The 12,822-nt window shown below is 58.7% G+C and overlaps 1 protein-coding gene across 2 annotated transcripts in view; it reads right to left on the minus strand.

The window, feature by feature from the left end:
- The window catches only part of Bsn (bassoon presynaptic cytomatrix protein), a 90,235-nt gene that overhangs the window by 7,293 nt on the left and 70,120 nt on the right, over positions 1 to 12,822 (minus strand). For both annotated transcript variants that reach the window (XM_034484396.2, XM_076917588.1), the window contains exons 5-9: positions 6,011 to 12,625; positions 2,225 to 4,304; positions 1,117 to 1,931; positions 884 to 983; positions 71 to 202 (exon numbers count right to left, since the gene is read on the minus strand). In XM_034484396.2, the coding sequence (XP_034340287.1) occupies positions 71 to 202; positions 884 to 983; positions 1,117 to 1,931; positions 2,225 to 4,304; positions 6,011 to 12,625 (9,742 nt within the window). The remainder of the gene's footprint in view (positions 1 to 70; positions 203 to 883; positions 984 to 1,116; positions 1,932 to 2,224; positions 4,305 to 6,010; positions 12,626 to 12,822) is intronic.

Genomic DNA, 12,822 nt, shown 5'->3' on the forward strand with positions numbered 1-12,822 from the left:
CACCCCATATCCCCAACCTCCACCAGAGAAGCACCCACCCAGTGTGGACCTGACCCCAGGCAGTGAATACCTTCTGTCAGCTTTCCAGCTTGCTCTGCTGCCCCACCAGGGAGGATCTTAGAGAATACACTCTCTCCTTCTGCCCCTGGCTGACCAGTGGGAGCCCCTGGGGTGGCCCCAGGCCTGGCTCCAGGCTTCACCCCTACAGGAAAGAAAGCAGCGTTATGAACGAACAACACTATGCATGGTCGTTCGAGGTGTGAGGGGAAGAGGGAACCTGACACTCAGGTAACCTGTGAGGTAGAAGAAGGTCGGGGCTAGAGATATAAAAATAGCAAGAGGAGAAAGGCTGGGAGGAAGCAGGAGATAAGGAGGGCTAAAGGGAAGAGAGGAGAAGAGATGAGGGGCAGGAAAAAGGAGGGAAGGGGGAGGAAGGAAGGAAGGAAGGAAGGAAGGAAGGAAGGAAGGAAGGAGCGAGCTGTGATTCAGCTGGGCATTGTGGCCCATGCCTTTAATCCCACTACTCTATAGTTAGAGGCAGGTGGATCTCTGTGAGTTCAAGGCTGGTCTGGTCTACACAGTGAGTTCCAGGCCAGCCAAGGCTACACAGTAAGACCCTCTCTCAAAAATAAATAAATAAATAAATAAATAAATAAATAAATAAATAAAAATTAAATGAAAAGAAAAGGTTCTGGCCTTGTTCCTAGGATAGCCTAGGATAGTTTCCTGGGCCCTCACTGGCCCAGGCTCATTTTCTGGTGGGAGGCCTGCAGCCTACTGGGTGTTTCTGGGGAATTAGTGAGAATGTGCACACAGGGGCAGGGTCGGGGGTGAGTACAGTGGTATAGGAAAGACCGCTCTGAGTGTTCTGGGCACAGCTTACCTGCAGGTCCAGGTGCTGGAGTTGGCTGGGCCTGAGGAGCCCGCCCCTGCTGGGGCGCTTTGGCTGCAGGTTTGGAGCTGCTTGCCTGTTCTGCACGTGGCTGTAATACAGAACCTGCAGCTGAGATGCTGCTCACCCCCACCCCCACCCTGAAACCACAGGACATCCAAACTTCAACTGTTGCATCTGCCCTAGGGGAGTGAGGGACCCATGAACAAGAGCAGCTAACTCACCAGTCCTGCTGGCTGGGGCCCTGGGGCTGTGGTGGGGGCCGGCTGAGGTTTCCCTGCTGGCTGGCTGGCAGCAGGGCCTGTGCCCCGGGGGGTTGGCTGGCTCTGTTGCCGAGCCTGTGATGGGGCCTGCTGGGGAGCTTGTTGTCCAAGACCTTGCTGTTGCTGCTGCTGCTGCTGCTGTTGTTGTTGCTGCTGCTGTGTCTGTGGCTGGCGTGATGCTGTGCCTGAGGGCGTCTGCCTGGATGATGGTGGCTGTGATTGCTGCGGTCCTGGAACCGCCTGCCGGCTTTGCATCTGTGGCTGTGCCTGGGCTTCTGGCTTTGGCTGCAGGGCAGAAGGCCCAGAGTGGGCCTGCCGGGAGCCCTTTTTGCTGTCAGAGGCATGGTGGTATGCTGATGGAACACGGGATGGTTGTGAATAATCAGCAGAGCTGGGGTACCCAGGCTGACCCTTCTTCTGCATGGCAGGGGCAGGGCTGGCCTGAGGATGAGGCCTGGTCTCGTGGCGACCCATGTCCCGAGCATGTGGTTTGGCAGCACGCCGTCCTGGCTCCTCACCAGCATGGCGGCCTGAGTGCCTCCCGTGGTCACTGTGGTGCCGGTGTTCCTTGGCTGAGGTATGCCGGCCTGGACCACCCTCATCATGAGGCCATAGGCCCTCGTCAGGGGGCTCATCGTAGTCATGGTAGCTGTGCCTGGCAGGGCCTCGCTTCTGGGAGGAGGAGACTGTATGGCCCCCATGGTGCCTGAACCGGTCGGAGCGGGCATCTCGGGGCTTATCAAACCAGTCTGTCTCCTCCTGGCCCAGGTGATACGCTTCAGAGACCAAAAACAGAACACCATCAACCCCCTGGCTAGCCATAGAGGAGACCTAGCTGAAGCCATGCAAGGGAACCAGAGTGGACAGCACAGCCACAAGCAGGTCACTAGGTCCCCACCCTCCAGCAACCAGGAACCAGGGCACAGGTAGATCAGGCGAGGGCCGCCTGCAGCAGGGCCCACTGATGAGATGCCAAGACGGACCCTGCTGGGACATCTTGGGGACCAGGGTAGGCAGGCAGACCCCCAGGTGCTGGGCATTAGCAGCAATCACCCCCAGCTGCCATTACCTTCGCTGTCAGAAACCACGCAGTGGGAATCATCCAAGATGTAGCCCTCCTCACGCTTATATGCATGGGCCCGTGGTCCATCCTTGACATGCTCCTGGACATCAGGCATGGAGTGGCTGGAGCAGAACTGTGGGCAGGTATCCCCAGGAGGGAGAGTGCCCCCTGCGGGACGGGGCCGCCCTAAGGGGCTGACAGGGCTCTCCTCTTCAGAGGCCTGGCTCCTCATGGGGGGCCGTGCCCGGCCATGGGCCATGCTCAGGGATGAGGGCTTGGGGCCCGCCTTTTGAAGTCGCTCTGCAGTCTCCCGTTCCCGTTCATACCCTTTGCCTCGGCTGCTGAAATCATGGCTGGACAGCTTCTCCCCACTGTATGCCGATGCCACTCGGGACCGGCTGCTGCCACCATACATACGGTCATCCTCCTCTACTGTGTCCCGGCTGGACACCCCATAGTACCTCTGCTGTTCATACACATTCTTCTTGAGCCCATAGGTGATTTCATCCTGGAACTTTCTGCCCCGAGAGGTCAGGCTGCTGCTGACGGTGGGTGAGGGATAGGAGGCCAGGTCTGATTCCACATCCTTGGCCTCCTCGATAGGGGAGAACTTGGAAATCTTTTGCTCCATGCCTTGCTTCCGGTGCTTGCTGCGCTTTGAGGAGATGGCAGCTGGGGCCAGGCTCTTAGAGGGATGCTTTGGCCCCATGGGTCCTGGCCCATACTTGTCTGCTCGAGCCCCATGTCTATAGTCACTGTCACTGTAATAGTGGGTGCTAGCTGGCCGGCCGTTGCTCTCCATGCTCCGGTGATGACCAGATTTCCCACGGGGGTCATATGAGTCCTCCTCAGATTCTTCCTCACCTCTGCCATAGCAGCAGGGCAGAGTGGGTCCCTCAAGGACAGCTGGTTCTCCAGGATCCTTCCCAGGGCGCCCACTGACTCCACCTGGCCCCAAAGGCTCCAGCCTTTGGCTATCTGAGGCAGTGGGAGTGCTGTCCTTCGTCAGCTCACTGATGTCATCGATCATCACATAGTTTCGAGGAACGTTCTGCTCCAGACTGGTGTAGTGGGAGTCAGAGGGATAAGTAGGGGCTGGGCTCTGGCTCACACTGCTTCGGTCACTGCCCCGGGGATGCTCAGGGGCTTTACCCTGCTCATAGCTGCTGCTCACAGCTGGACCACTGTAGCCAGTTTCAGAGGGGGCTGACGACATGGTTACCGCAGGGCTGCTAATCACCTCGTAATTGGTGGGAACCTTCTGTTCCAGATCAGCCAGTGAAGTCTGACGTGGCTTCTGATGGGCAGTACGACTGTCAGCTTGGACTGGAAAGGGGGCGCTCTGCGTGGTTGGCATGGGTGTTGGGGCTGCGTAATGGCCTGTGGGGTGGAAAGCCGGTTGGCTTGGCAGGCCAGGCTCAGCTGGATAACTAGTCCCAGGAGGGTAGGTAGGTGCTGGGTACGTGCTAGGGCCAGTGTAGGTAGGTGCCTGGTGGGCTGGAAATCCATTCTGAGTTGGTCCACCACTGCTTGCAGTATACTGTGGGGCTGCAGGTGGGAACCGGGGCTGTTGGAAGGCAGTGGGGCCAGAGGGGGTGGCAGGCACAGCAGCTGAGGCAGGGTAGTCCACATACTGACCAGCGGGTGTGGTACAACCCTGGAGCCGCAGCTGGTTGAGCTCGCTGTCAGACAGGTAGTCACGATGCTCACCAAGGCCACGTAAAGGTGGGTAGTCACGGCCACCCCGGTCTTTGGCCAACGACTCTTTGCGCTGGGTGATGCCCAGCTCCAGGTACTTGAGCTTGGCATCAATCTCCTTCTCCTCCTCGTCCAACTCCGCCTGCTTCTTGCGCAGCTTGGTGGACTCATGCTCCACCAGCCGCAGGTCCCGGTCCAGCTCCCGGAGCAGGCTGGCCTTGGTAGCAGGGACGGTGGTGGGCCCCGCCAACCCTCGCTGCAGCAGACTGGCTGCATACAGCTGTGAGGGCACCTGGCCAGCCAGGGGAAGGTGAGCTTCCTCTGGAGGGGGGCTGGGCAGTGTCCGCTTCACCTTGCGGACCAGGCCGTTGGGTGGTAGCGCCGACACCTGAGACAGAGGGAAGGGTGGGCAGCACTGAGACCCAAGGTGTGGGTGACTTTGCTAAGGCATGGGGTAGAAGAACCCAGGTCTGGAAGTTCTTCAAGACAGGAACTGGGCTCCACATTGTTGACGCCCTGCTTTGCCAAGCAGCCTTAGGGTTTACCCTGCCCACCCTCTGGTCTTGGCTTCTTTGCCATGAAGGGAAAGGCCTGTGGTCATTTTACAGTCCTTTCCAAAGCTTTGGGCAACAGGAAGGTGGTGAGGGTCAGACTGTTTTGTGTGCTGTGCACAGTGGCTTTCAAAAGCCCTGCACATCTCCAGTGGGCTTGCCTGCCACTGAGGTGAGGGGAGATGAGTCTAGCTCTAAGTTTGAGACCTAGCAGCCTGTAGGGACTGAGGGCAGGGGGCTGGGGGGAGTCAGGGAAAGAAGGAATGTAGTAGAACATGCGAGACCCACCAGGCTCCTTTAAGAACAGAGTCACAGGAAGGGGCACATGCTAACTGCCAGCTGATTACAGACAGGCTTAGTCTAAGCTTCCTCCTTCGCTCCTCTCTAGAACAGCATGCAGCTCAGCTGCCCCCCACTTTCTCCTCTAACTGTCTGGCACTGCCCTCTGCCACACCTAAGGCCTGCTTGTGGCCCAGCTCCCCCTCCCCCTGACTCTCTCTATTCTCTCCTAGAGGCTAGACCTCTCTCCAGCAGCCCAGCTTCCTGCTTGCTCCAGAGGCTCTGCAGTTCTGCGAGGCCCATGCTGATGAGTGTTTCCCCCTGGGTTTCCTTTACCTCTAGGGCTGTTCACTGTGCACCTCCACAACCATCACCTCTACAAATCCATCCCCAATGCCCCACTTTTCTCTATACATACCCAGAACATGGGCAAATACACCTCCCAGTGCTTCTGACTCCTACTTCTCCCTGGGATCTCTCCTTTTGCCTATCAGCCCACAGCCCGTATTCTGGGAACTCTGAAATGCCAGTCTTGTTCTGTTTCACCTCCCAAAACCTCCCAGAGACTTCAGGAAAAGCCAGCCTTCCTCAACTTTGCACTGAAAGTGGCTAGCATTCACCCTTCCCAATCGCTAAGTCTTCCCACAGATGTCACCATGGCCAGGCTGTCTCTCAGGGTTCTAATACACTACTGGTAAGAAGCCACAGACAAGGAGCCTGCACTGCACTAGGGAAGAGATGGGTTTGGAAGTAGAGTTACTGAGGAAGGTGGGTGGGACACAATGAAGCACAGAGAGCACCTACAGCCCTCCAGGGTGGGTCTCGAGTGCTAGGCCACAGGCTTGGGCCTGCTACAGGCAGTGAAGCCCATCTAGAGATGGGAAGTGGGGTTTAAATAAGGCTTGGAGTGGAAGGTGCCTACACTGAAGGTGAAAAATGAAGAGGCCTGAAAGGAGGCGACAGAGATAGACCAGGTACAGACAATGAAGGGACAGGGCTGTGGAGAGGCTGAGGTTTCTGGTAGAGTGTCTGGGCAGATGGCTGTGGAGCCCCATGTGTGTGTGTGAATTTGTCCAGGCTGGCCTTGCTGGCCTACGAGCTCTGTCAGATGTACATTGAGGAGCTTTGTTCCTCGACTCCTTCCTCTGGGCCTTTGGAGCCAGAGGTGACTCCATTCCCACCCCAGAAGAAACCCCTCCCTCTGGGGCCCCTCAAACTAGAAATAGACCCCCATCCCACCCTGGACCAGCCCCTGTGCCCATACCTGGCTACCTAGTCCCCCCTGGTGCTGGTAGAGGGAGAATCTCTCTTTGGCAGACTCCTCGGCGGTGGGGCTCAGGGGCTTAGGGTCGGACAGGGACCGCTGCAGGGTCTTCATGGGGCGAGGCAGAGTCTGTTGGCGAAGAGTGCTGTCAGCTATGAATTGCTTCTGGGGACTCACGTGAGTCTTGTTCAGCCTGTCACTGGAAGCAAAGGAGGGGTCCAGGAGCCGGTGTGGGGACAGTGGTGACACTGGCGAGTAGAGCACTTGTGGAGACTTAGGAGGCTGGCGGCTCACAAGCTGCGACAGGGACTCCGGGGGCAGGTGGGCCTGGTACCCGATCTCAAGAGGATCTGGCTTCTTCTTTTCAAATCTGCCCAGGGCTCCTGGGGTGACTATCTGGATGCCAGGTAGGTAGGGGCTGATGGCAGTTGGTCCTACGAGCTGTGGCCCAGCCACACCCTGAGCCTGCCCATCCGGTTCCGTCTGGCAGGCCAGGCTCTCCCCTCGCCCAGTCTTTTCTGGTGCTGATATGTATCTGACAATCTCCACCTTTGGGTCAGTGGCAGCTGTGATGTGGATGGCTGGAGAGACCCTGGGCAGCTGCTCAGGCTCAGTCTGTACAGAGCAGTCACTGATTGTCTGGATGCCCACACTGCTCATGGCCCTCGCAGTAGCGGTGGCAGTGGATGAGGAGGCGGCGGCCTCGTGCTTGCTGTCAGAGCCTGAGTCTGAGTGACGGGAAAGACGAGACCTGCGGCGGCGGACAGGTTGCTCCCATTCGGCATTGTCTTCGTCGTCTGTCTGCACACTGCAGTCGGCACTGCGCCGTGTCCTGCGCCTGCGGGTCAGAAGGTAGCGGCCCTCACCCTCCTCCTCATCTGTCTGAACACTGCTGTCTGCAATTCTCCTGACCGTGATGGGATCAGGTCCCGACTCCGGCTCACAGGCATCTCTCAGGCGTGGCATAGAGTGACGTTTCTTGATGCCACTACGGCCAGCCTCCCACTGCTCCTCAGTTTGCAGTGACATGTCTGAGGCGGAGCTGGGAAGGCCCCTGTGCAGCACAGGCTCACGAGGTTGTCCGGGCCCTTCGGTTCCTGCCACGGCAATGAAGGCTGTGTGGGTCAAAGGTGGCCAATACTGGCCATTCTGGGCCAGCTCAGTAGCAGCGGGGGGAGGCCCTCGGCTAGGTGCCTCACATGTTGCGGGAAAGGGAGCCTTCTGCCTCTGTTTCTGCTCCTCTAGCTGCTGCTGCAGCTGCTGCTGCAACTGCTGGATCTGCTCTAGCTGCAGCCGCTGCTGCGCCAGCTGCTCACGCTGCAGTGCAAACTGAGCCTGGCGCTCTTCTTGCTGCTGCTGCAGCACGTGATGCTTGATGGTCTGGAGCTCCTGCAACTCTCGCTGCACCAGCAGCTGCTCCTCCTCACGATGCCTCTGCAGCTCCACCCTCTCCCGCTCCAGCTCTTCCTGCAGCCGCAACTGTCGCAGCTTTTCCAACTCTACCCGTTCCCGCTCCAGCTGCAGCAGCTGCTCCTGCTGCTTCCGCTGCCGGTCCTCCTGAGAGGCTTCCTCCTTCTCCACCGGAGGCCGGCTGAGGGCTCCACTCCCAGCAGCAGCGTCTCCTGCTGGCTTCTGACCAGGTGGTGGGGCTGGGCCCGGGGCCACGGGGGCTTCCTTGATGACAGCAGGGGCAGTTGTAGAAAGAGGTTCTTCACGAGCGGCCCCTGCTGGTAGCTCAGGCCTTGGTGGACCTCCTGCCCCGGAGGCCTTGGCAGCAGCAGGCTTTCCCAGATAGACAGGTCCTTCAGCAGGTGGCACGCTGGAAGCTATGGGGAATCGACTTGGTGCAGGATAGCGGTATAACCCCGCTGGTCCAAGAGGTACCCGAGGAGCAATCATGGGCACCCGGGTCAGGCTGGTAAGGGGCACAGCTGTGACTCCACCAGATACGTAAGGCCTGTACATGCCACCACGCACCATGGGCCGCAGTACTGAGGCAGGCTGGGTGGTGATGGGCAGCGTTGCAGCAATCGGGGTATTGATAGTCGAGTAGATCATGCCATCAGCTGCACGCACTGTCGCTGTGGATGGGAGCAACTGTCTGACTGTTGTTCCTTGGCTTGCCGCAGGCCCATACTGAGCAAGGTTCCCAGGGCTTGGTTGCCCTTCTGGGTAGGTGGGGTTGCCAAGGAGGCCAGATCTAAGGGGAGCCAGACCCTGTGGAGCATTGAGTCCAGGCCCATGCTGGGGCTGGTACTGCACGAGGTCAGGCCCGCCACTTACACTGCCATGCCGCCCACCGTACTGGTCCATGGAGTTGAGGGCTGCACACATGCGGCTGATCTCTCGGGCTGTGGTGGCACTGTACTGAGCCAGGCTGGCCTCCTGAAAGCCAACTGCATCTCCCCGTGGGCCATACCGGTGGTCTGAATAGATGTTTGACACTGAGCTATAGCGCCGCATGGGAAGTGGGTGAGACAAAAGGTCTGAGGGGTGACGCAGGTCTGTGAACGAGCCATACTGTAAGCCCTGCCCTAAGTAGCGTCCATCGGCAAAGCCTAAACTGTAAGAGTGCTTCAGTGAGCTGAGATCCACCGCCGAGTCTCTCCCAGGGCCCTGGAAGAGCTGCCCAATCCTCTGGGCGTGGTAGTTGAGGCCAGCTTCGGCCAAATTGGTATCAGACATGGAGGAGTATAGCCTGCCAGGCAGGCCCTGTGGATAGGGCCTCTGTTCTTCATGGGGCCCAGGTCCTACTACCCCCTGTGCCCGGAAGGTGAGGGGCTCTGGGGGCTCAGGGTCTCTGAAGGGGCCACTGCTTTGGCCTGGCAAGGCAGCATCTGTCACACTCTTGTCAGGTGCGCTAGGGGCAGGATGGAAGGTGCCAGTGCAGCTACTGCCAAAGGGAAACTTGTAGACCATGTCACAGCATGCCAGCTGGCTCTCAGGCCTCATTCCGGTGAGGTCCAGGGCACCCGCTGGCTCTTCTGGGAGCAGGGTAGTCACTGTGCCAGCCGCGCCCTCTCCCATCTGCACCACCACTGTGTGTGGCTTCCTGGTACCTGCCAGAGCATGTGACCGGAGCTCTGCAGGAGTAGCCCGGTGGGGTTCAGCACCAGGTTCTGGCACTGGTCCTGGCTTCAGGCTCACACTCTGGGCGGTGCCCATCTGAGTGATCAGAATGTCCCTTCTGGCCAGAGGTGTTACCTGGTTGGGAAGGTTATACCTGGCAAACTTAGCCTCTCTGGGTCTCCCCCTGGGTCCACCTCGGTATGGGGCTGTCTGGACAGCCTGCTCTACTTGCTTGACTTGGGCCAGACACACAGGGCTACCTGAACCCTGGCCAAAGTCAAGGCGGCTCTGGAAAGGATCTCCATATACCACTGGTTGCTTCTGCTGAGCCATGAGCACAGAGGAGGCCATGGTGATGCTCACTGTGGTGGCAGTGGCCAGGAAGGTATGGGTCTGCTCTTGGGCATTGAGATTAATAACTAGAGGCTGCACAGCAGTTGACTGGCGTCCTGGAACTGGATCCAGGGCAAGGCCATACTTCCTTGCTTCCACAGCAAGAGAGGTCAGATCCATACCCTGGTCAGTAAGGATAATGGGTGTGGGCTTGACGGCTGTGCGAAGGTCTACCACAGCAGTGCCCGGGGGCCTGGGGCCTGGCTCAACTCTAGATGTCCCAGGGACAGAGGAGATCCGGCATAATGAAATGTTTTCAGCAGGGAGGGCACCCCATCCATACAGTGCCAGGGGCCCATCTGCACCAGCACTGGGTGCTCGTGGGAAACCAGGTGGCCCAGCTGGTTCTGAGGGCATTTGAGATGCACTTGGTGGTGTTGTCTGGCTGTAGCTATGGGAGGTGGGCTGAGAGTCGGTAGGTGAGCACAGCGGGGAAGTAGAGGCACTGGCGTGTACCATTCTGGTCTGGCTAGAAGCATCTGATGCCAGAGTGATGACCATAACAGGAGCCTCCTGGGAAGACTGCTGCCACACCAAGCGAGGAGTGCTAGGTCGGTGTGGTGTCTGTGTGCCTTGGGCTACCATGGGGGAGGGCATGCCAGGGCTTCGTGGAATGTCAGAGGAAGGCGTCAGGCTTGGCGTCTGTGTAGAGAACTCTGCCGTGGCCCTTGGGCTCAGCTTGCCTGGTGAGAACGTGGGGCTCTCCGAGGGGGTAGATGGAGAGAGAGGTGGGCTAGAGCCTGTAAAGTAAGAATATCCCCGAGAAGGCTGGGGAGCACCAACCTCACCATCACCCCCACTCAGAGGCTTCTCTCTGGAGGCCCGTCCACTTCCAGCAGGGCCACTGGGAGCGTGAGGCAGCTCCTCCGTTTGAGACCCATAGTTAGCAGTGGTTGGGGTCTGTCCATAGCTATGTATTGTGGAAGACGTTGATGGGCTACGCTCAGAGCCAGCTGGGGAGGTTGGAGTCATATACCCTCGTGGAAGGCTGGCTGTGGTGGCTGGAGGCCCAGGACCCTGGGAGAAGGTCATGCCTACCTCCTTAGAGGCCAAACTGGGGGAGACAGGAGAGCTATGTAGCTTGAGAGGATCCTGAGGCTCTTTTGCAAAATGCTGAGTGACTCGGACATCGGGAATAACTCGGCCCCCGCTGCTGTCTGAGGAGGTGGAAGTGGAAAATGACACAGGGGCAGCAAGCTGGGTGGGGCTAGTCCCAGGGGTAAGTGGGCCACCATTTTGCTTCATTGGGTCCATGTATGCACTCTCGGCATCCAGAAACTGCTTCTCCTTCTTTTTGTCCTCAGTGAAGGCCAGATCCCGCGAGGAGGCCTGCCGCATCCGGGCTATGCTCTGGGATGTCTGAAGGATCTCCTCGTACACTGCTGCTCCGAGCCCTGCGGGCGTGCCTTCTGAAGCAGGCTGAGAAACCCTGCTGCCATAGTCTTGATCTTGGGTGTCTTGATATTCAAAAGAGCCCTGGCTGCGGGGGCCTGTGGGCTGAGTGGGGCCACCATGGGGTCCCCGGGCCCCTGCCACCTGCTGTCTCTGGAGCAGCTCAGCTTTTCTCATCATGTCCTCGTAGGCCTCCTCAGCACTCTTAAGGGGCCGTCCAGAACTGGGCGTGGTGGAACTGCCCGAAGGGGTCTCAGTTGGTGAGTAGAGAGACATAAAGGCCGGCAGGTTGTACTCGCTGCCCGACTTGTAGAGCCGCGTGGGGCCGCCATCTAGGGTCTCCGCCTCTGAGTCCAGGGAGGGGGAGGGGGAATACTCAGAGCAGGAAGAGCGGTGCAGCTCCTCCATCTCTGCTGCCTGCCTCAGCTCCTCTGTAGGGGACGCATCTTCAATGGGTGACAGGTTACTAGGTGGTGTCTTGGAGCGCTCACGCCGCCGCTGAGCTCGAAGCTCTTCCTTATCACGCCGGGTCTTGCGGGCTGTGCTTCGAATTCGCTGCTGCTCCACCTCCCGCATCTTCTCCTGCTCACGCAGCAGCTCCTCTTCTTCCCGCAGCTCTTCCTCCTCGGAAGAGTCCTCGATGGTGGGCAGCAGAGGCCCGTGGGACCGGTGCCGGGCCTTGCGCTGCTGCTTCGCTTCTTCTAGCCGCTGCCGGCGGCTGGGGCTGCTGTCACTGTCCTCCTCCAGTGAAGACAGGGAGGTGGGGGAGGTGCCAGATGTATAGCTAGGCGTGGAAGCCGGCAGCGTAGAGGAGTGCTCCCCACGAGAGCGGTCTTCAGGTGAGCCTGTAAGGCTCTCCATCTCCAGCTCAGGCTCCCGGTCCAGGTTGGGATCAGGACCTTGGGCCAGATCTAGCTCATGACCATAGCTACCTGTGCTGTTGAGCTCAATGGTTTTAAAGCGACGGAGACCTCCCTGAAGGGCTCCGCTGCCATCAGTGGGCTCTGCTGGGCCTGCCTCAGACAGGAGTTCCTCGTAGCCTGTGGTGGCATTATGGGGTAGTCGCCTCTTGGGCAGTGCTACTGATTCTTGGCTAGATTCGGGCCTGGGCCTGGCACTTGCCTTCTGGGCACTGTGTTTGGCCAAACCTCGCCCGGAGACAGCAGCTTCGTCTTCCTCTAAATTGTCTTCCTCGGCACTCATTTCTAGGATCTGCCGCCGCATGAACTCTTCATCCGTCATGTCTGCCTTGGCTGGGGGCTGAGGCGGAAGGGGAGACAAGCCGCCTTCACTGCTGTCTTCCACGTAGTCATGCCTCAGCTGACTGCCAAAGTCATCTGAAGACTCAGCTGTGTCTTGCTGTTCCCTCTGACGCCCCCATGCCAAGGAGTCATCCTCCTCTAGAATGTCCCCCAGCTCCTCATCAGAGTCAAAGGCCTCAGGCATGATGGACAGAGAGTGGGGACGCCGTTTCTGGTCTTCAACAGCACTGCTGCGGGGTGGCTTGCTCCATTCAGCACTGGGAGCCACAGCCTGGGCCTCCACTGAAGGGCGCATACTACCACCCACTTTGTGGAGCTCTGAGGGGCTGGGTGGACGAGGGCCTGTCACCCCTGCACTGTCAAGCTGCTCCACTTCTTGCTGTACAACACCTGTGATCTCACTCTGGGAGCTGGAGACGCCGTCGGAGGAGTAGCCTGTGTCACTGAGGCTTTGTGGGCTTCGAGACAGATCCTGAGAGTAAGGCTTGGGGACAGGTTCCTGCATAGAGTAAAAAGCAGGTGTTTACGCCTAACCTTCTCTGTCAATCCCAGGGACCAAGAGAAAGGACCTTCTGTGTCCCAAGCGCTACCTCTCTGGCCCCGAATAATGTACAGATTTCATAGCAAGATCTAGATCTTCAGAGAAACTTTACTAGATTAAAGAAGAGGAGACTGGCAAAATGGCAGGCACAGGAC

Source organism: Arvicanthis niloticus, chromosome 21 (assembly GCF_011762505.2).
Source record: "Arvicanthis niloticus isolate mArvNil1 chromosome 21, mArvNil1.pat.X, whole genome shotgun sequence".
NCBI classification, from domain to species: Eukaryota; Metazoa; Chordata; class Mammalia; order Rodentia; family Muridae; genus Arvicanthis; species Arvicanthis niloticus.